Source organism: Andrographis paniculata, unplaced genomic scaffold (assembly GCF_009805555.1).
Source record: "Andrographis paniculata isolate CXL003 unplaced genomic scaffold, ASM980555v1 Contig65END, whole genome shotgun sequence".
NCBI lineage: Eukaryota > Viridiplantae > Streptophyta > Magnoliopsida > Lamiales > Acanthaceae > Andrographis > Andrographis paniculata.
Window position 1 is genome coordinate 1128153 of NW_026137601.1, and position 21191 is coordinate 1149343.

A 21191-nucleotide genomic window follows, 5' to 3' on the forward strand; every position below is an offset into this window, starting at 1 on the left:
ATTACGTAGACGTACAGATAATATCTATGTGGCACGCAGGCAGTGCAGATGATGTGGTGTGACGGGTAAGATGGCGTCATCTTAATCTTTTTGGGTGGCCCGGCCCGGCCCATTCGGGAGATTATTGTTTAGAACGGAAAAACATAAACGCTACCGTTAACTTTCATTCTCAATATCATTTGACTTTTGAAATAAATATTATTTTTTCCTTTTCCATCTCATAATAATTAATATAGTTTTTATTTTTGTCTTGCCATAATTGATATATTTTTATTTTGAAAAAATTTATTAAATTAAAATATATTTAAAAAATATAAATTAATTTAATTAACTAAATAATATACTCCATATAATATTATAAATAATATATGATTTACTTAAAATTTTTTTATTTTTATCTTTTCTAAAAAAATATTTTTTATTCATATTTAAATTTTTTATAAAAAAATATTTATGTTAATTATAAATAAATAAAAATTATATATATATAATTGTATAACTATTACACAATCGTGTACAAACACGACCGTGACTGAGGCCACTGACTGTTCTAAACACGAGCGTATTTGTTGTTACAAAATCATGTAAAATACAAGTAGCCGCGGGGTCAACTCTATTAAATTCATATCAATACTTTTCTTTGGTTTGACAACGTTAAAACTAAAATTAATTATTTTAAGGTTAAAATTGGTTAATTGTGGTTATATTAGACAAAAAAGATTTTCCCTATATATATATATATATATTTGTCTACGTCTAAGCGGACATGTTGTGTGTCAAATGTTGTGCTCACGGTCACGGGCATTGGAATGCATGATACTCGGGCCACCGGCCAGCCAGGTAAAATTTGGCTAGCGGCTTGCAGGACCCACGACAACATGTGACCCAAAGAACCATGCGACCTTCTAGAACACAAAGTACACAAGTCAAAATTCTCTCATTTTGGGTCCATCCTCGAAAAGGTGTTGGTCAATTCCAGAATCTCCAACCCAAATAGAATCATCTACAGCGACGCTCGCCTGCATAATAATAATATAATTTAATAAATTAATTATAGTATTTATGATATTTTTTTGTTATTTTTTATATAAATAATAAATTTTTAATCTAAAAATTAATATATATATATAATAAAAAAAATTAAAATATTTACATATTTTAAACATTATATCTAAATAAAATATATTAATATAAATAATATTTCATAAAAAATAAAATTTTATATAATATAGATAAAATATATATATATTTATTTATAATTAACATAAATTAATTTTATAATTTTTTTTAAATATAGATAAAAAAAATATATTTATTTATTAATTTATATTAATTAAATATATTTAATATTATTAAATTTACAAAAATATAAACATATCATCTTATGACTTTAAAAAAAAAAAATCATTTGTCCCAAAACAGATGAAATACTATATAAGAGTTAGATCTTCGAAAATAAATTGATAAATTTAAAATGAATATTAAATATTTTTATAATTATTCATATTGACTAAATTTATATTTTTTTTTCATTATTTTTTATTTTTCAATTTTATACAAATATTTTTATCTTCTAATTCACCATTCTTTCATTGCCCATCCATTGCATGACTACATTAACGTCACCACCCCTTGAAAATATATTATGACTGAGATCTTTAAATTTTAAATTTTTAATATTTGATATTTGAATTATTTATTTATTTATATTATATTAAATACCCTATAAAAAACATATATATTTTAGAAAATTAAAGTGGGTTTTCATATTAGACCCAAACCCGGTAGGTTTAAAGCAAAACCCATCAGGAACTCGCCCCGACATCCTTAGGTAAAGATTCAACAACCACTCTGTTGTGGAGAAACATCCTAAATTGATGAAACAGTGACAAGAATATAATTAATGTGTAAAAATAAAAGAGAGATATGTTTTCTGCTAAGTAGTCACCAAACCTGTATGGAAGAACACCATCAGTCTTCGAAAGTTGATAGATCCTTGCTTTGAGAGAATAAACCTGCCTTAGTCATCTTCTTCAGAATCTGAATGAGGATTGCAAAATGTTGGTTAGAAGATAATGACTACTGCACTACGGTACTCAAATAATTATGCTTTCAACTCCTCCTCTACCTGAACGTATATCTTCGACAACTCTACCAAGACTTTGCATTTGCATCACAACCATACAACATATAAGCTTCCACCAGTAAAGGTGGAAGAACAGCAGGGTGAACAGCATTGTATTGAAGAAACAGTATAATAGTTTGTTGTAGGCCTGTGAAAGGTCCATAGTTTTGCATGAAAAATAGCTGAGGAAGAAACAAGGAGATTTAATGGAAGAGAACAATATAAAGGATTGAAAGAAATATATACTTTGTGAGCGAGGTGCGAAAACAAACCTCTCGATGACCATATGACCCAAAATGGAAAGACTATTAGCCCAAGTATAAACCATGACAAGGCAAAACAGCCAAAGCACAGTCTAGCTCCAGGCTCATTTACGGAGTATTTGAAAATCTTTGCAGCTTCAAGAAAGACATCACTTGCATCATGCAGGAGGAGGATAACAGCTCCTATCTGAAATAAACTACAAGAAAGCATCTCCAACAATATATTGATCAAAAAGGAGCAGTAAGTTCACAAGTAGAATGTTCTTATGGTTGTATACAAGCTACAACAATTTCTGTTCCGGAAGCTTACCTCTTTTCCAATGAGCATTAGGATTTGGAGAAAAATTTAGACAGAAAGAGAAGTAAAATTTTAAGGTTTTACTACTCCAAATTTGATCAAACATTAGTCTCTTATTTAGTTGGAATGGCTGATTTATTATTCTGGATGTGATGATCATGGTTTGTGTAAATTTAGATAAAGAGGTACCAATTGGTCATGAATAAAACTTAATAATACCCAAATTAGTAGAAAGATACCTTGAGACATAGGAAGATGAAATCAGGATCACAGTTACAGCACGATGAGCCATCATGACAGGGAAATCCTTCCTCCTTGTTTCCCACAGAAGCAGTGCAGCAATGCTATAAATGTGGAAGCCACACTGGCACATGTAGATAAGTTTCAACGGAAGCCTGAAAACAATAAGTGAACTTATTTCAACAAAAAAAACGTATATACTATGCAGATCGAGTTAACTTTATGAATCTGTAATTTGGATATGGAAGAAACACTCAAGAAACATGCAACTCCAATCGTCAGTGCTCCTTAGAGGAAATCCTAATACTATATGGTATGAGATACATACCAGTATCTCTTCATCAATATGCAGATCATACCAAGCAAACCTTAATATGGATAGATTCTTTTTCCATGAGAGCGGATGTTTTGTTAACATAAAACAAGGAAGAGATTTCCATTATTCATAGTTTCTTACTTGATCTCGTGGTGTGGCCAGCCTATAAAATATTGGGTTACACTTACACCTCTGAACCATGGCTCACGGTAGGCAGTGGCCACAGTGAAGAATTCGATGGTAAGATAGTACGTGAGCTTCCACAAGGACTCTGTACATTTCACTAATTTTCTCCTTGTTCGCCCATCAAGTGTCAGCCGAGTTGTGCCTCCGCTACCAATCAACAACCAGATAGCCAGCCACTGTGTGAGACATTGAATAACTGTGAGAAATAGAGATCATCTCAACTAATGAAGTTGTCGACATATATTTGTGTCAACACATTTTATCGGCTGCATTATCGTTGTTCTTCTTTTCCAGAAGATTGCTTAAACAGAAAATTTTTTCATACCATTAAATTGCATCGTGCAAACTAACATTTTTTTATCAAAACAACTTGTCAATATATAAACCGTAAACATCGAGCATGCAGATGCAGCTCCATTCACCGATATAAGCTTACGCGGAAGATGAATCTGTCAAGGATAAACCTCGCAGCACCAAATGCAAAAGCAAAGTAGAGAGCGACTGTTAAATGCCAAGCGCTGGGGCTGCCAGTATACTTCCAAAACGATTTCTCCATTGAACTGAAACTCAGTTAAACGACGAAGCATCAAAATCAATCAACGAGACTCGAACAGCTTTTCGTGCGAATACTTAATTCATCGCTGAGATGATCAAGCACCATTCCATTCCTTAGAAGCGAGAACTAACCGCTTTGAAACCTCCGCAAGATTTCACAGAAAAATGAGGAAAAAGCAAAATCGAGAAAGGAAAGAGAATGGAAATGTGCGAACGAGGAGACGAAAACGGAACTCGGCTAAGGATCATGTGAACTTTGCCAGTAAATATAACATAAAATTAATTAAATGTTATATATATAATTATTTAATTGGTTCGGGGGGTTGGCGGTAAATTTTAAATGCTGAAAATTTTAAATTAAACAAAAACAGCATTTTATTTTGAGAAAATTTCACTAATTATAATTCAATGTTTAAAATAAAACAATTTAAATAAAATGCAAGCAGGCTTTAGTAAAAGGCCTATTATCAAAGTGTCAGAAATTTGGTCTAGTTTGTAAGTCTGGCCCATTTGTATATATAAAATAAATATATAATCCACAATAAATTTTAGGCAATATAAATATATAATACATATTCAAAAAATTTAAGAATACATTTGTAACTACTATGTCACTAAATTAATAAAGTTTTCTAGTTTATGTCGAGGCTTTGTTTATTTTGCATTTTTTTTTTATTACTCTCAATTAAAAATATCATTATCGATCAATAAAATAAATTAGTACATTAAATTTTCAATTTTATTGAAATTAATTTTTTTGCTCACTTCTTAATATTTTGTATTATTCAATTTTAATTATTTTATAAAAAATATTATATCCAATACTCGTTTTTAATATACCTAATATCTAATTCAACTAAAAAAAATAATAAAAAACCTCTAATTATATATGAAGTTACTACTTATATATAAAAAAACCTATTAGGTGCGATACTATTTTAAAAACTAAATTAAATGATCAAAGACAACTATATATACATCAAAGATCAGTTTAATAATAAATTTTTAGATTACATCGTCAAATTAGCTAAAATAAATTAATATGAAATTTCTGGAAGAAAAATGACATGAGTTTAATTCTATAAAAGAAATTCCATTCAGGTGGTTCCATTCCATTTTAAGTCGAAATAAAATCTTGAAGGTTCAAGCAATTAACTTTGATCAATTAGTCCTTTGAAGACGATGACCTAGTGCGTGTCTTCATCATGCATGTTCGAGGGCGAGGGTGAGTTTGAAATATTTATCTGTCAATTTTAATATGATGGTCGAATAGTTAAATTGATTCGATCATTTGATTTAACTGTCTAACTCTGTCACAACAATAATGTCGATTGGATTAATTATTACATGATATCGACTTTTGAAGTAGACAATAACGATGCATGCAATTTGGACGACATTTTTTTTTTTTTCCTAAATTGTTTGCGGTTTATTAATTAATTAATTTCATTATATTTTACATTAAGTTTGTATATTTATAAATATGATATTAAATTTTAAATTTCATAGAAAATATTATGGCGTTGTTATTAAGTTCTTATTTTTATTTTTTAAATTATTATTATTAGTAGTAGTAGTAGTAGTAGTAGTAGTAGTTTTTATTGTGTTTTGATACAAAATACTTTGACAATAAAATAGCCTGAGTTTATTTGGTTTTAACTTGAGTTTTGTTAGTCTAGGTTTAGTACAAATAATCTATTTTTAATCTATTATCACTTTACTTTCTTTTTTTTTTTTTTCATTCAAATTTATTTTTGTTTCTTTTTTTAATAAAAAAATACTACTTTTCTTTATAAAAAAAAATAAAAATTTATATTATTACATTTTTTTTAAAATTCTTGTGCGGTCAAATGAACACACAATTGGACAAATGCGTAATTATTCTGTGATGATTCTAATTTGGAGTCAAATCAAACATACCCCTTTATTTAATCATTATTTTTTCGTTAAAAAATAATTAAAAATATCTCCCGACACAAGTAAAAGGTTCTTGAAAATTTGAAAATATTCATTATAATAGGGGCAGTGACGTTATCCCTATCGGAACAACGACGTCACGTGCAGTGCCGCCGGCCAGAGGGTATTTATTGGCTTAAAAGTGAAAGAGTGTGGTCACAAATAGGAGTATAATGTTTTCAAAGGACCCACGCGCAAATTCCTGCACTTTATAGGGTTCCGGTTGTCCCAAGGCATTTCTTTTTTTGTTACTTATCATTGTATATATTTATTTATTTAAATATAAAATAAAAAACAGTTTTTATTTTTGTGTGTGTATATTTATCATGTTGTAAATTTAATAAATGAATAATAATAATATGAAAAAATCTGGTAAAGGTGGAGAGTGGAGACTGGAGTGAGTGACGCTGACATTCACGTGAAATGGATTAATTAATTAATTAATTAGTGATATTTTTAGGTAAATAATGAAAACATTAATTAATGACATATTGCTATTTTCAAAATTTAAGTTTAGTTTTAAGCCTTCGTAAGGATAAAATTATGGTTATAATATAAAGGGATTCCTTTTTTTATAAGATGAAACATTTAAGAATAAATTATATATAGCACAATATTAAATCATTTCTACTAGCAAACAAACCTTAAGATATGTTTCATTTAATTTTACAAATATAAAATGATTGCCTGACCATTTTTTTTTTTTTTTTCCAAAGAATATTTTATCTAAAGAAAATTATATTATATGAGTTGATTTCTTGCTCTGGCCCCAGTTTTCTCTTGATTGAATATTTATTTTTTATTTTTTTAGAAAGAAGAAATCATTGAAACAATACGGGTCCATGTATTTTTCGTATTTTTAATTTTTCAACATTTAGACGTTTGCATGATTTAATAATTTTGATTTATTTTTATTTTTATTTTTATTTATTTTTTTGGAATGATACGCAAGTAATAAATAAATTGAAAAAAATTCTAGTGCTAAAGATCATGAAGACCTTATTTTATCATATAGATACAATGTGTATTACAAATATATACTGACCACAATTATTCTTTACAAGAGCATCTTAATTTCGTGACTACAAAAAACATTTTCTAACAATCATTGGAGCCCAAATTATTTAATCTAATAATATACAATAAACATAAAATGAAGACAGCCCCAACAGTAATCTGCCTAATTTATCATTAATTACCGACCCGACCCACCGACCCATGGTACAACAAAAACAGACACAGGGGTTTTGCATGGGGTTACACTAATAATAATATAATATACAATATTATTATTATTATTATATCGTATATTTCAAAATTTTAATACTAATATATATAACTAATTCCTCTGACTAATTAAGGTTGTACGGATCCTTCCAGAACCTTGCCGGAAGTCCATCGTAAGGAACCGGAAATGGTTTGTACTGTACCATGTGCATGGGCCCCACCACTTCCCACCTGCAATTCATAAAAATCTTGAATTATATATAGGAGTATTTCATTTGAAATAATTTATTTGGTTAGTTTAATTTACCTATATTTGTTGACGAGATGATGGATTAAAATGAGCATCTCAAGTTTGGCAAGCTCATTACCAGGGCAAGAGTGGGCCCCATTGCCAAATGGCATGTAAGTATTGGGCTTTGGAGGCACCTGCATTCACCACAATTAAAATTCAATAAAATATATAAAATCAAATTTTTTAAATATATATATATATACGTATATATATTTTCTAGAAAGGTATGGATGAATTCTTACATCAAATCTGTGAGGGTCGAATTTTTGAGGATCATTGAAAAATTCAGGGTTGTGGTGAATGTTTCTGAACAGTGGCATAACTTTCCATCCTTTTTGAATCAGATAGCCTGTCAAAATTAACAGTAATTTTTCGAAATGTCACATTAATTAATCAATTAATTCTTTAATTTTCTTTTCGTAATAAAAGATTACCATTATATTCGACGTCAACGACAGCTTCTCTAAATGTAAAAGACACGACACTTGCCATTCTTAGGCTCTCTTGTATTACCTGAAATCAATCAAATTTGTCCATTTGTTAGTACAAAAACAGTCCATCCACACATGAAATTCACATCAATTATAATTTATACATATATATATATACCCTGTAAGTGAAAGGCATGTTTCTAGTCTGAGTCCACGTCAGCCCTCTATTTCCTTTGTCGTTTGACAAGTAAATAGCACTTTGTTCTGCCTGTAATAATTGCCATCCCCAAATAACATTATTATTATTATTATCAAATTTTACTATTTAAATTTTTAAGTTTTTCTAAAAAAATATATTTTGTTTTTAAAAAATATTTTTTTATCAAACATTATTTTAATTCAAATTTAAATCAAATTTTTTCAAAAAAAAAAACGCCGAATTATTATTGAAATAAAATAAAAGATGAGGATGACCTTAACAGCTTGTAGAAGGTGGGGATGGTGATGGAGGTAGTAGAGGATCCATGTGAGGGAGCTGGCGGTGGTGTCCTGAGCAGCAAACAGCACGCCGACGATGTTGTCTGCAATTTGGTCGTCGGTCAGGGGTTTCCCTTTCTGCTTCAGAAGATGACCCAGAAGATCATTCTCTTTCTCATTCTCATGATTCTCCGCCGCCATTAATTTCTTCTGCTTCCTATCTGCAATTATGTCTCTGATAATCTCGCCAAGCCTCCTTCGTGCCTGCACGTATAATTATTATTATAGTAAAATCAAAATTACAGACGTGTGTAAATGTAATGACGAATGTTTATAAGTGGTATGGTGTGCACCATTAAAGCTTTGTGATAAGCAGTTCCAGGTATTTTAGTGGGGAAGGAATTGTATCCCTTATCCACTATTGCGTACTTCTCCTTTATCTCCTCCTTGATTTGCTTCTCGAGCTCTCCAAATATCGACAAAATCCCCACTTCAAAAGCATACTGTACGTTTTCATTGAATTTCAATTAATTAATCAACACATGCATATCATATCATATAATATAATATAATATTTTCTCTCTCTCTCTCTCTCTCTCTAGATATATGTATACCATTTTCATTCCTCGGAAAGTGTTGGCGGGGAGGTGATGGGGAGTGGCGGTGGCGAAGGAGTGGAGGATGGAGAGAGCAATGGATTCAATACTAGGAATGAGTTTCTTGATGGTGTCTGGGGACAACGATGTCTGAACAAGCTTCCTGAGGTGGGCATGGTAGTCTCCCTGGTGGAAGAAGAGTGCTGCGGGGCCCACCATCCTCTCCTTGCTTCTGGGGTAAGTGGGCTTGAACAGATGGGCATGGCTGACCAGCACGAACCTCGACGCCTCAGGGCTTGCCAGCATCACGCAGGGGCATCCCAGAATGTGGGTTTTGAACACATCCCCATATCTAATTAATGTAATGTAAGAATTAGGGTTTTGATTAATTAATTAATGGATGAATGAATGATGTATCAGTTACAGTAAGGTACGTACCTTTTGTGCTTGTCGGAGAAGAAGGAGTTGGGGTGTCGGGAGTAGAGGTGGAGGGTTTCGCCGATGTACGGCCAGCCCATTGAGCCCGGGGGCAGTCTGGGAATTAATTTGTGCCTTCTCACGTGCTTTCTCCATAGCTGACTGTAAACCACACTCAGAAGGAAAACGAAGACAACCCCGATGTAGACCACCAACGACGACGACGACCACTCCATCAAAGCCAAATTAATAATATATGTTCTTGATGATGATGATTAAGTGATAATAAGTCTCACACCAATTATGCAACTAAAACAACAGAATCTTCTTCTCCTCCCTTCTTCGACCGATATTAATTTTTTGCCGATGTGGGATGTAAGGAGTGAGGGTTTTATTGCATATATATACATATATATGAATTGGTGATCCATACAAAGAAAATGATGTGTATGCTAACATTAATTACTTCTCTGTGTGTGTGTGTTTGTGGTGGCCATTCATCGATTGTGCACATGAAATGTTGACATGGACCACTAGAAAATATATTATTTACCATTTGCCAAAGAAAAAAAAAAAAAGAAATTAATGGATGGATGGATGGGCAAGAGGGCATGCTACGAAAAGATCATAGCAGATCAATTGATTGTGTAGATAGGGATATGAAAATCAATTTCAGAATTATTATCTAGTGCATGTATGTTCAATCACTTTACTTCATTATTACACACTTTAAGCCACGTTTATTGCTCTTACGATCATAATTTGTATCTATCTATATAAACATAATACACATACAAATAAATATTTTCTGACATGAAATAATATGCACATTGTGCTTAAATAAAACAAGACACTATAGTTGTTCAAAGTGAAATTAACAATACAAAGTAAAATATGGGCGGCTGACGGCTCAAACTTGATTTTTATAATCTCAAAACTTTGACAATTTTTCTAAGTTATGACACTGGATAGGATACAAAAATTTAAAACGATGGTCCTCAAAGATTTGATTTTTTTAAAAAAAATATAATTTTGTGCAACAATTATATTTTTATCAACACTTTTGGGCTATGATCAGTTCGTGAGAAACCGTTTTGTCAAGCTTAGTGGGAAATTGAAACTCTCCTCCTTTACCATAGTAAAATTTAGATCATAGGTCCGTCCTAGTGCATTTTCGAAATGACTATGGCATGATGTTTAAAATTTTTTACTATTATTTTTATTTTTACCAAGTTTTCTAATTTACCTACAGTAAAAGAAGTGCAAAATGATCCTATTTGAAATAGTATATTTAAAATACAGCCTAGGTTAACCGAATATTCATTTAAATAAAAAAGTCCAGTTACAAAACGTTTCTTATCCGTAAATAGTTGCTTCATTCATTCACCCCTTCTGTTCTGTCCAAGGAAGGGTACCGCAATAATTCACCAGTCTTAATCAACCACTTTGAAAATTGAAGGGCAGAATAGTACTTTGACAACGAAATCTGAAAGGGTTTGATCGCGAATCTTCACGGACAGATTGTAGATCCAACGGCCAATATGCGCCGGATGGGGCCAACGTCGGCGATGTAGATGGCAACCCGATAGATCGACGGCCTTGTGGGGTCCACGTAGATCCCTCTCGTGCCCGCCACCTGATCAATACCGGGGCGACACGTGTCCAGAAGGATCTGGTAATGTGTGGGCAATACTGGATTAGAAGTTTCGTTGCCCGATTTAGTAACATGTCGGCCGTCGATCTACACCAGTCTGGAATTAATTTTAAATATTATAAATATAACTTATCAAATTACCTGCCATTTTGTCTCAACATTTATATATAAATATATATATATGCAATATTCAGACAGCAATTATTATAAAAAGGTTTATTAGTTTAATTAACTAATGTTATGTTTGAATATATAAATAATAGCAGAAATGGCCATGAAAATACAGTGAGGTTTGACTAATAGTGGACGGTCAACAAATATATATATATATTTGAATTATAATATAATGATGTTGAAAAATTAAATTAAATAAATATATATATATATATATATAGGATGGGTGGAGCTAGTAACAAATTTGTGTTAAGCAAAATGACGTGGCCAGCTAGCTAGATTCATATTTCATGGTATATAATCAAAGTTGTCATTTTTGTGTGATGTTATAAATATTTAAATTAATTGAGATAGATAGATAGATGAGAGGTCACATTCACATTGACTCTAGAAGATTCGTTCGAATTGAAATTTGCACTAGTGTTATGCATGTGTGTGGGTGAATATTTAATTACTATAGTTCTTATTTTTATTTCCATTAATTATGATATAATATTTCACCTAAAAGTGTTTTCTTGTTTACCCCAAAAAGACACAGTCATTAGTTTGTGCTAATTATTGTTTAATTACACAAATTAAGACATAATAAATTTAATTATATATTAAATGGTTTCTCCATTCTACACACACTACAATTTTGGAAAAATAATTCATTTAATAGATAATGGGTGTGGGTGTGTGAATGATGGCAGAAATTAAATAAATAAATAAAAGAATTGATAGAAACTTATGTGGCTGTGCCAATAAACAGAGATCACTTTCTATCAGAATATAAATATATAATTTATTTAAATAATTATATTGTGAGCAAAGCACCATAAATATGATCGATTCATATATATATGTCTGCCATTGATGAGATAGATAGAGTGTGTGGATATTTTGAGTGAATTAGGGAATGATGATGAGAGATGGGTTCACCTTTTAAGTAGGTACATACGGGCATTCATTTGTTCAATCCATTATATTCAATTCCTTTTCTTTTCTTTTGTTTTGATTTGGGTTAATTAATACTCTATCAGTTTCACATATTTTGTTCCATTTAATTTAGTCACATAGTTTTACGTACAGTTGTAATAAATAAGTAATTAAGAAAATAATTATAATTTAATAAAAATAATTATAATTTAAAATTAGGATGACTAAAAAGTTTAATTAAACTTAAAAAAAATTGTAAATTATGAAATTTAAAATGTGGTTAAAATTTATAATTATATTTTAAAAAAAAGGAACAATTTATGTGGAATGAACGAAAAAAAAAAAAGACAAATTAAGTGGAACGGAAAAAGTAATTAATAATTAATTTGGTGTGTATATATATTGAAGCATGCATGTGTAATGTAATGGATGTTAAAATTGAATCAATCCAACTGATGGGTGCATATATATATATATAATATATATTTCTATATTTTTATTTTATTTAAATTATTTACTTTTGTAATATTGTATTTTAAATATTATATTTAACAATATTTCCAAATTAATATATATTAAAATAAACACAAATAAGCAAACCCCTTATAATTATTGAAAAAAAAAAAACTAAATAGTATATTTGTTTAAGGTTTTAGGATTATACAAAGACATTGGAATAGTTGGAATAGCCACATTTAAGATTGTTTTAGAAATATTGTTCTTAAATTTATTTTTAAAAAAATATACTTTGATTTTGATGTTTTACTTTTTATCAAAAAATTAAATTTTAAATATAAATTTTGAAATAAGAATAAATAAATATGATTCATATAATTTTTTAATTTAATTAGAAAGATATAAATGGAAATAAATTAACCTTTTAACAATTTTTTAAATTTAAATAAATTTTTAATGCATTCTATGACAACTAAATATTTTTGTTACAATCCGAAAATGGGTCTTGGGCTTCGGTCCAATTTATCCTCATCCCGCCCTTAAATTGGACATCTTCAATCATACATAAATTTTTTCAAGAAATTTATTAGGAACCATTATTATTTTCTTTGTAATACCTTAAGAATTTAGAATTTCCTAACTCAATTGTTGAAAATAAATTCGAGCTTTACGCCAGAATATTACTATTTATTTTTAAATTTATGAGTTTAACAATTTTCTTATTGATTTTTTAAAAAAAATATAATACTCTCTCTATCATGCTTAATTATACCACAATGTTCAAGTAAGAAAATTAAAAAAAAAAATAGCAGTATTTTAATATAACAATAGAGTAGGTAAAAATAAAATAACTATTGTATAGAAAAAAATTTAAATAGTGGGTACATAAAAAATTAATTATTAACTATTAAAATATGATAATAAATTATGGGAGCTATTCATCCATTATTATATGATCATATTTTAACAAATAAAATTGCCATACTTTTTCTACTTAACTTGTTATGATACTTGGACAAAGTTGCATAAATATTAAGAATGAAATATTTTAATGTTAAAATGAAACAAGAAAAAATAAATTAAGAGTAAATTTTGATAAAAATATAATAGAATGATGATAAATAATAATAATAATAATAATAAGATAGTTATTTTTTTTAAATAAAATAATAAAATTAGAAGTGCATAAAATTATTTAATACAAATAAAATATAGGCTTATAAAAAAAATATTACCACGTAATAATGTAAAATATTATTATTTTTTATTAAAATAAGTATCAATATGAATAAATAAAAACGTGTGCAGTTTATTAGTTCAATTATTTTCGGGCGTTTGTGAAATGATTTTTTTATTACGTATAAAAAATTATAAAAATAATAAATATATGTAATATATATATATTTTTAAAACATTCATGTGACTTTATATCTGTATTATCAAAATAATAATAATAATAATAATTATTATTATTATAAAAAACACACAATAATACTATTTCTTCATCACCCTTCATCCATCCATTAATCTTCTTCACAACACTAATATCAATCTTGCCTTTCTTCTTCGTCCTCTTCTTCCCTCTGCCGGCGAACAGCCCCAAACCTGTCGACGAGCAGCTCCACCACCAGCGCCGCCAGCTCGCCGCACGGCACGCCCTTCTTATACACCTCTCCGAGATGCGAGTCACTCCCGATCCTCCCCCCAACGTACACATCCACGCCTTCCACCATCTTCCCCGACCTATCCCTCGCCATGCACCCCATGAACCCGATATCCGCCACCTGCACCTGCCCGCAAGTATTCGGGCACCCTGTCCAGTGCATCCTCACCGCCCGCCCCACACTCACCTGCCGCTGCACCTCCTCCGTCACCTTCATTGCCCGCGCTTTCGTCTCGATTATCGCCTGCCCGCAGAACTGGTTCCCGGTGCACGCCACCAGCCCTTTCATAAGGATCGGCGGCTCCGGGGAGAATTTCTCCAGCAGAGGCTCCCGGAGGAGCGCCTCGACTTTCAAATTCTCGATGTTCGGGATGACGATGTTCTGCTCGACGGTGAGTCGAAGCTCGCCTGACCCGTACACATCCGCCAGTCGGGCCAGCTCGTCCATATCGTCTGCGTCGACGCGCCCCACGGGAATATGAATCCCGACGAAGCTGTAGCCTTCCTGCTTCTGAGGATGTACGCCGAAATAGTCTCGTCTTTCCCACTTGCTGTCGACTAAGTCCTCCGACGATGCGCGCTCCAAATGTTGCTGCGGCATTCGTTTTGCGACTTCTTTTCGAAACACTTCGATCCCCTAATTCATCGAAACACACCAAATTCAATCAAAGAAGTCGCGGAAAACAAATTTGAACTCCCCCTGCATTACTCACAAGTTCATCGATAAGCCACATCATTCTTGTTTTCTGTCGATTCCCTCTAAAGCCGAGATCTCGGAAGGCTTCGAGTATTGCGCCACAAACAGGAAGAACATCATCCCCGGGGACCCAAGCATCGAGGGGGATCGCCTCCGCGCATCTCTTGGCACTAAAAAATCCGCCCACGAGAAGATTAAATCCAAACCGTCCGTTCTTCGTCGCAGGCATGTAAGCAAGATCATTAATGTGGGGATGCTCGTAGAGTTCGTGCGATCCGATAACACACGCATTCCACTTCCTAGGCCTGCAAAACATCACGGCAACACGAATGTCAGACGAGTCGAAACAAGTAAGACAGACAAGAGCTTGCCGAAAGTGTACTCACAAGTTGGCGAAAGCCGGATTGCCGCGCGAATTTGCAGTGATGTATTGTGAGAGCAAATTCGTGTAAGGTCTTGTATCAACAATCTCGTGAGGATCGATTCCGGCGAGAGGGTTCCCCACCGGATTCCTGACGTTGTCCATGCCGCTCTGCAGGCTTGTCAAGCCTACTTCTTCCAGGCCTTTAAGAATGTCCGGCACATCGGGTAGAACGACGCCTCGGATTTGCCAGTTTTGCCGTGTGGTCACGTCAGCGCAGCCATCATCGCCGTACTTCCGAATTACACTGGCTAAATATCGAGTTTGGGCACTGGTTGTAACACCATTGGGAAGCTTAAGCCTCATCATGAATCGACCGTCTGATTGAAAGTAATTTGGCAAATGTTAGATCAGATTATAGCAAGTAGAAATGGTTTCTCAGCAGAATGCACCATTCACGCATGTTGATTGAGGTAATAGAATCAACAGAATTAACATTTTCGACGTAGAGAGAGACCGATTTGTGATTTGCCTGATTCGTCTAACAATTTGTGAAAATGATTAACAGAAGCAGATGAAGTAGCTACCAGAATGTTCTGGAATCGAAGCTTACAGTGATGCTTCCTCCGATGGAAGAGGCCGAGCCACTTGAGGCGGACATCAATGTCGTCCTTGTGCATCTTGGAGCTCTCAATTTCTTCGAAAGGTATTTTGGCGAGCTCTTCGATTCCATTCTCCATGAACAATTTGAGTGGATCCTTCTCGATCTTCACTTTCTCCTGAGGGCTTATCCCCTGCCTGAACTTCTCCTTGAGCACGAAATACCCGTCCCTCTCTTCGACTCTAGGCTCAAGCCTCTCGGAGTCGATCTCCGCCGCACCGGATTCCGGCGGCGGCGCCACGGTCTGCGGCGGCGTGGCGTGGAGTCTTGCGGTTTTGAAGTTGTTGGTCGAATTTGGGAACGGAACGGATAGGAATTTGACGGAGAGTGAAGTCATGGTGAGAACAGGGGAAATTGGCGACGGCGGCGGCGGCGGCGGAGGAGGAGGCGAATGGTGGTGGAGAAGCCGGGAGAAGATGAGGCGAGACCATTTTGTAAGGCGGAGAAGGTCCTTTGGCCTCTGCAATGGAATTGGCCTTTTGAATATAGCTAAAGGTCATTTCCTGCTTCGCTATTTCTGCCGTTGAAGCCATAGTCAGTGTCGAGTTGCCGCAACGCCCGCCATTGGCGCGGGTTGAATCCAGGCCGTCCATTTCCCCAGGCCATGAACGGCGCAGATTGAGTAACAAGATTGATCTGTACCGTGTAGCTTAGTTGCTGTACAAGAAAGTGGGAATCTCAATTTTAATATACTTGCTACAAATAATAAAATACAATCATTGAATTAAGAAAATAAAGAATTAATTAAGAGAGGGTAAAGCCATTGACAGGGAAAGGCTGAAAGAAGGAATGAAAGGGCAGGGCGACTCAAAGCCACAGCCACAGGCCATAGCCGATAGAGCCGCCTCGCCTCATATACATGTGAAATGACAAAATAGTCCAAATGCATCTCAGCCGTTGATCATATCATATCAATCACGGCGCCGATGGCTGCCAAAAGACTCATTGTTCCAACTTCTTGGCATTGCTAATCAATTAATTTAGGACACAAAAATCTGGTGAAACTAATCAGGCAAATTCATCCGATAAAAACAGTTGAATCCCTACAAAGATCTTCGAGGCTGCCATAGAGTTACCTACCCTGCCTGTTGTCTGATTCTTTCTCGTGTGATTTTTCGAAATCCCGAGGCTCGAGCCCTCCGAATACCTATACGAAAACGGCTTCAAATTTCGCACACGGGTGGGTTTCTATATGGCGGCGCAGCTCAGAATCTCCATTGAATCGGAAGGTGTACAATGCCTGCCTCTGCGTCTTCCCCACCGGGTAAATCCTGTGCACTTTGAGGTCTTTTCCACCTCTTATGCTTGCCGGCCTCTCTGGTTTCCAAATAGGAACGTGTTTCAAGGATGTAAATTTTGATAAAACTGCATCCGAAAGGGCATTGAGGGTCAAGTTGTCGGACCTGTAGGAAGAGAACATATGGATTCATCAGAACTGGTTGATCCAAGAAGGACGACAGCATAATGTTTACGGATAATGTGTACCTTAAGAAAACAGATTCCATGTGAAACCTCCCTCTTTCTCTTACATAAATGTGATACGTGGTTTTTGAGCTGCGGGTACACTTGCAAGGGCGGTTTTTGAATTCCGGGATCTGTTCTTCCTTCTCGTGGATCTTGGTTGCCAAGTGGATGCATAATCGGCATGATGAGTGTACTGCAGCCATATCGACCAGGGCCTTGAAAGAGTCGGATGGCCCGTCGAACTTCCACCTATTAAAGAAGAATCCATGAGTATTGATATGTTTTTAAGAGATTGATACAGCAGGATGCAGTGAAAGAATGGTGATGCAAACCTTAATGATTCGTTGAATGCACTCTGATTTTCGGCGAGAAACTTCATTTTCTTGGCTATAAAATCGACATCTGTCACTTGCTTGATGTGTAAAATCGAAGTAGGCGAAGGTGCAAAATCTTGGATATTTGGAGCACCGATGACAACAGGAATTGTGCCTAAAACATACGTCAAAGGCCTTGGGTAAGAACACCAGCATCATAACGTCCTCAATACAGTTCCAAACTCGATTATTCTGCCGCTTACAAGAACAATTCATGGATGTACAATACTTTCTAACGAACCCGTGAACGGAAATTAGCTTTGTTTGTAATGGCTAAACTACTGCTGTAAAACATGCTATTCATTAACCATTCAGCAAAATTAATAAAAGTTTGTTACGATGGAAAGTAAATTGAAAGAAATAGGCCATAAAAATGGGAAACAAAATGAAATTTTCAAAAGTATGCAGCACATTAAGAAGATACTACGCATTAAAATGACAATATCACTATAATAATTTATAAAATTGTAAATATATTTACATACTTTTCCTACGATGGAATAAGCGGAGGAAAATCGAATCCTTGGTAGCAGGCGTAGTTGGCATTTCCATCTCATTTAAAATTCTATTCCTAATGTGATTAATAACAATTATCTTAGCATTTTCTTTGTCTTAGCATTTTCTTCGTTTTAAAACCACATATGAAAAAGTATTCTCAATATTAACAAGCTCGTAGGCATAAAGAAAATTTGGTAAAAACATAGTAATCTGTAAGAAGAAATGCTATGTTACCAGCAACTAGAGACTGAAAAAACTTCTCAGTGACATAATCTTCCTCGTTGGAATTCTCAAATGCCAAGCTAAATTTGTACCGCTTCAATGTTTCCACCTTGTTCACTGACAACATAAGAACACAATATTCAGCAAATCTAAACATTATATATGTATATATGCGTGTGTGTATTAAATTCATATTTTACTTAATAACAAATTTAAACTCCAATGCCAAACTTCAGTTTAAATAATCTAAAGATTCACCATTTCCATCCCGATTTCGATGGCAGCCCCCGTAAGAATCAATTTTGACACCAGCATTCTCAAGTCCAACCAAAGCTTGCAAACGAAAATTACGAGCACCACAGTTGGAAATGAAAGCAGCGGCAATAGCAGCTTCAGTTTTTGGTTCAACCGGCGCCATTAGGTCATATTCAGCCCAAGAAAAATATCCCACAGGAACATCTGATGAAAGACTGGTTGTCATTACAATGTCATACCCCTTCCTGAAATTCGAATGTGAAAAATAAAGAAATAAATAGGTAGAAGAAAATAAAGAACACCCTGTCATCAAGTGATGGACCAGATGAAGATAATGAAAATATATATGTAATGAGGACACCCACATGATCTAAACATTAAGAGCTATCAAAGATGAACATTTAAGTGCATTTTTTAGATAAGCAAGATTTTAGATATTCAATGTTATAAACATTCCAAAAATCAATCCAATAGATTCAATTATCTGATCAGTGAAAAGCACAATGGCAGATCAGCAAGAACAAAACCATTGATTAATTTTGGCAAGAAACTATCCAGCACACGATTGTTAATTATCATTTGTTAAACAAAGAAGGGTATGCATGAAACCCACCGGCGTGCTGTTGCAATATTATTCTCAGAGTAGTACGAAGCTGCCTCCATCGATCTATGCACAGTAGCCACACCGGGCTTCTGTGGCATTCCAAATCCAGCATCGGGCTTATCAACTCCATATCGAAACTTACATCCAACAGCACAGGTCTTCCACTCCTAAACATCATCTATAAAAAGTCAAAAACACACGACGTTGCAGGATAACATCATCAAAACAACTAACAAGTCGATACATCTAATCCACAAAAGTTAGTGAAAAAACATATAATTTAGATTCCATATTCGATATTAAGTGCCAATCCACTTCCTCATTGAATGATTCACAGAATTCATACACATCTCAGTAAGTTCAAACCTCAAAAGGTGTAAGTAAACTAAATTGAATTGTTGCAACAATTTATGATCAAACAGCATTCCACAAAAATCAGAACACAGATTATCAAATTGAATGTCCAAAGCAAAGCACTAGTACCTCATCATTGCCGTGCACCAATATAGGTTCTCTCATGAAATCCCTAGAATACGGCACGGAATCCTCCCTCTCCAGCCATGCCTCACAGCTCTCCTCTGAGCCCGTAATCACGTCCTGACCCGACCTGGCGTCGTCTGCTGTCCAGGAAACCGACGCCTTCTCAGTGAAGTGGTAGAACGAGTCAGCCCACGAGTTGACTAGGTCAGCTTTCTTCACCATATCCAGCCGGCACAAAAAGGCGATCTCCCCTATCACTACCAAGCCAACCAAAATCGGCAGCAGATTCGACCATTTTTTCCGGCTCGAATTTGAAGACGACGACGACGACGAATAGGACGTCGATGGAATCTCTGGATCGACCAATTCCTCCGGTTTCTGAAACTGCCTGTGGTTAGCCGCAGCCATGAACGGGGCCTGGCTAGAAATTCCAATCCGCGATAATCACAATTGGTGAAGATGATTTGGAATTTCCAGGCTCATTTCAATTCAAGAATTCGACAAAATTGTGCGAATCGCAGGTTCCGTAGGGGTTAGGGGTTTGGTCGCCCTCCCAGACACAGACTCAGACTTGGAGTGTGACGCTCTCCTTGCCAAGGTTTCGATAAATTGTCTCAATTTTATTTATTTATTTATTTAATAATAATAAATGAAATAATAAACCCTCGAGGGCATTTAAATCACATAAATAAATATTGTGTTAAGAGACATAAATGTACCGAATCAATAAATTAAAAATAAATATAAATTGCAACTTCTTTTATTTATGGTTACATTAATTATCATCTTACTAACCATTTGGTATAATGATTTAATTTTATTACTAATTTTGCCTTGGAAGTCAAGAGTGGCCAGAGGTGCAATTTCGTGAACACGGGCGTGTTAATAAATTTTGCCTTGGAAGTCAAGAGTGGCCAGAGGTGCAATTTCGTGAACACGGGCGTGTTTTAAAGTTTACTATATATATATATATACACAATGGGCAGTTGTGAACACAACGGACCCAGAGTGTAGTACATAAATCATTCAATTGAAAATTACACAACGTCAACCACCATAGAAAGATGCTTCTTCCGTCACAACAAGATGACCCAGGACGCCATATTTTAAATAGTATAAATAAATAAGTTACATTATTATTTTATTACTATTATTTTATATATATATAAAAGTAGTGTTATGGATATTTTATATATTTTTTTAAAATTATATTTTTAATAAATGCATGCAATATAAATATTATTTTTAGATAATAAAATTTTATATAATACAAATAAAAAAAAAAAAACTAGTATATTTATTTATAATCAATTTAAAACTAATATTATAAA

The 21191-nt window shown here is 33.8% G+C and overlaps 4 protein-coding genes across 4 annotated transcripts; all 4 read right to left on the reverse strand.

Moving 5' to 3' along the window:
- Positions 1-2020: 2020 nt before the first annotated feature.
- LOC127262352 (ceramide synthase LOH2-like) lies at positions 2021-3984 on the reverse strand. Its single transcript, XM_051291002.1, has 6 exons — positions 3865-3984; positions 3384-3604; positions 2926-3081; positions 2394-2585; positions 2129-2307; positions 2021-2040 (listed from the first exon to the last, which is right to left on the reverse strand). Exons 1-6 carry the CDS (start codon positions 3982-3984, stop codon positions 2021-2023), a joined length of 888 nt encoding a protein of 295 aa, XP_051146959.1.
- A 2941-nt stretch (positions 3985-6925) lies between these two features.
- LOC127262442 (abscisic acid 8'-hydroxylase 4-like) lies at positions 6926-9760 on the reverse strand. The gene is made up of 9 exons (XM_051291116.1): positions 9401-9760; positions 8981-9314; positions 8720-8869; positions 8364-8630; positions 8068-8157; positions 7893-7971; positions 7701-7807; positions 7474-7592; positions 6926-7397 (listed from the first exon to the last, which is right to left on the reverse strand). The coding sequence occupies exons 1-9, from the start codon at positions 9613-9615 to the stop codon at positions 7292-7294; spliced, it is 1467 nt and encodes a 488-aa protein (XP_051147073.1). The 5' UTR covers positions 9616-9760; the 3' UTR covers positions 6926-7291.
- A 4239-nt stretch (positions 9761-13999) lies between these two features.
- On the reverse strand, positions 14000-16551 carry LOC127262223 (ferredoxin--nitrite reductase, chloroplastic). Its single transcript, XM_051290811.1, has 4 exons — positions 15916-16551; positions 15328-15682; positions 14958-15246; positions 14000-14881 (listed from the first exon to the last, which is right to left on the reverse strand). The coding sequence occupies exons 1-4, from the start codon at positions 16298-16300 to the stop codon at positions 14129-14131; spliced, it is 1782 nt and encodes a 593-aa protein (XP_051146768.1). The 5' UTR covers positions 16301-16551; the 3' UTR covers positions 14000-14128.
- Positions 16552-16747: 196 nt separating this feature from the next.
- Positions 16748-20454, reverse strand: LOC127262224 (glycoprotein 3-alpha-L-fucosyltransferase A). The gene is made up of 7 exons (XM_051290812.1): positions 19864-20454; positions 19390-19547; positions 18780-19021; positions 18534-18638; positions 17760-17916; positions 17449-17676; positions 16748-17366 (listed from the first exon to the last, which is right to left on the reverse strand). The coding sequence occupies exons 1-7, from the start codon at positions 20266-20268 to the stop codon at positions 17111-17113; spliced, it is 1551 nt and encodes a 516-aa protein (XP_051146769.1). The 5' UTR covers positions 20269-20454; the 3' UTR covers positions 16748-17110.
- Positions 20455-21191: the final 737 nt, after the last annotated feature.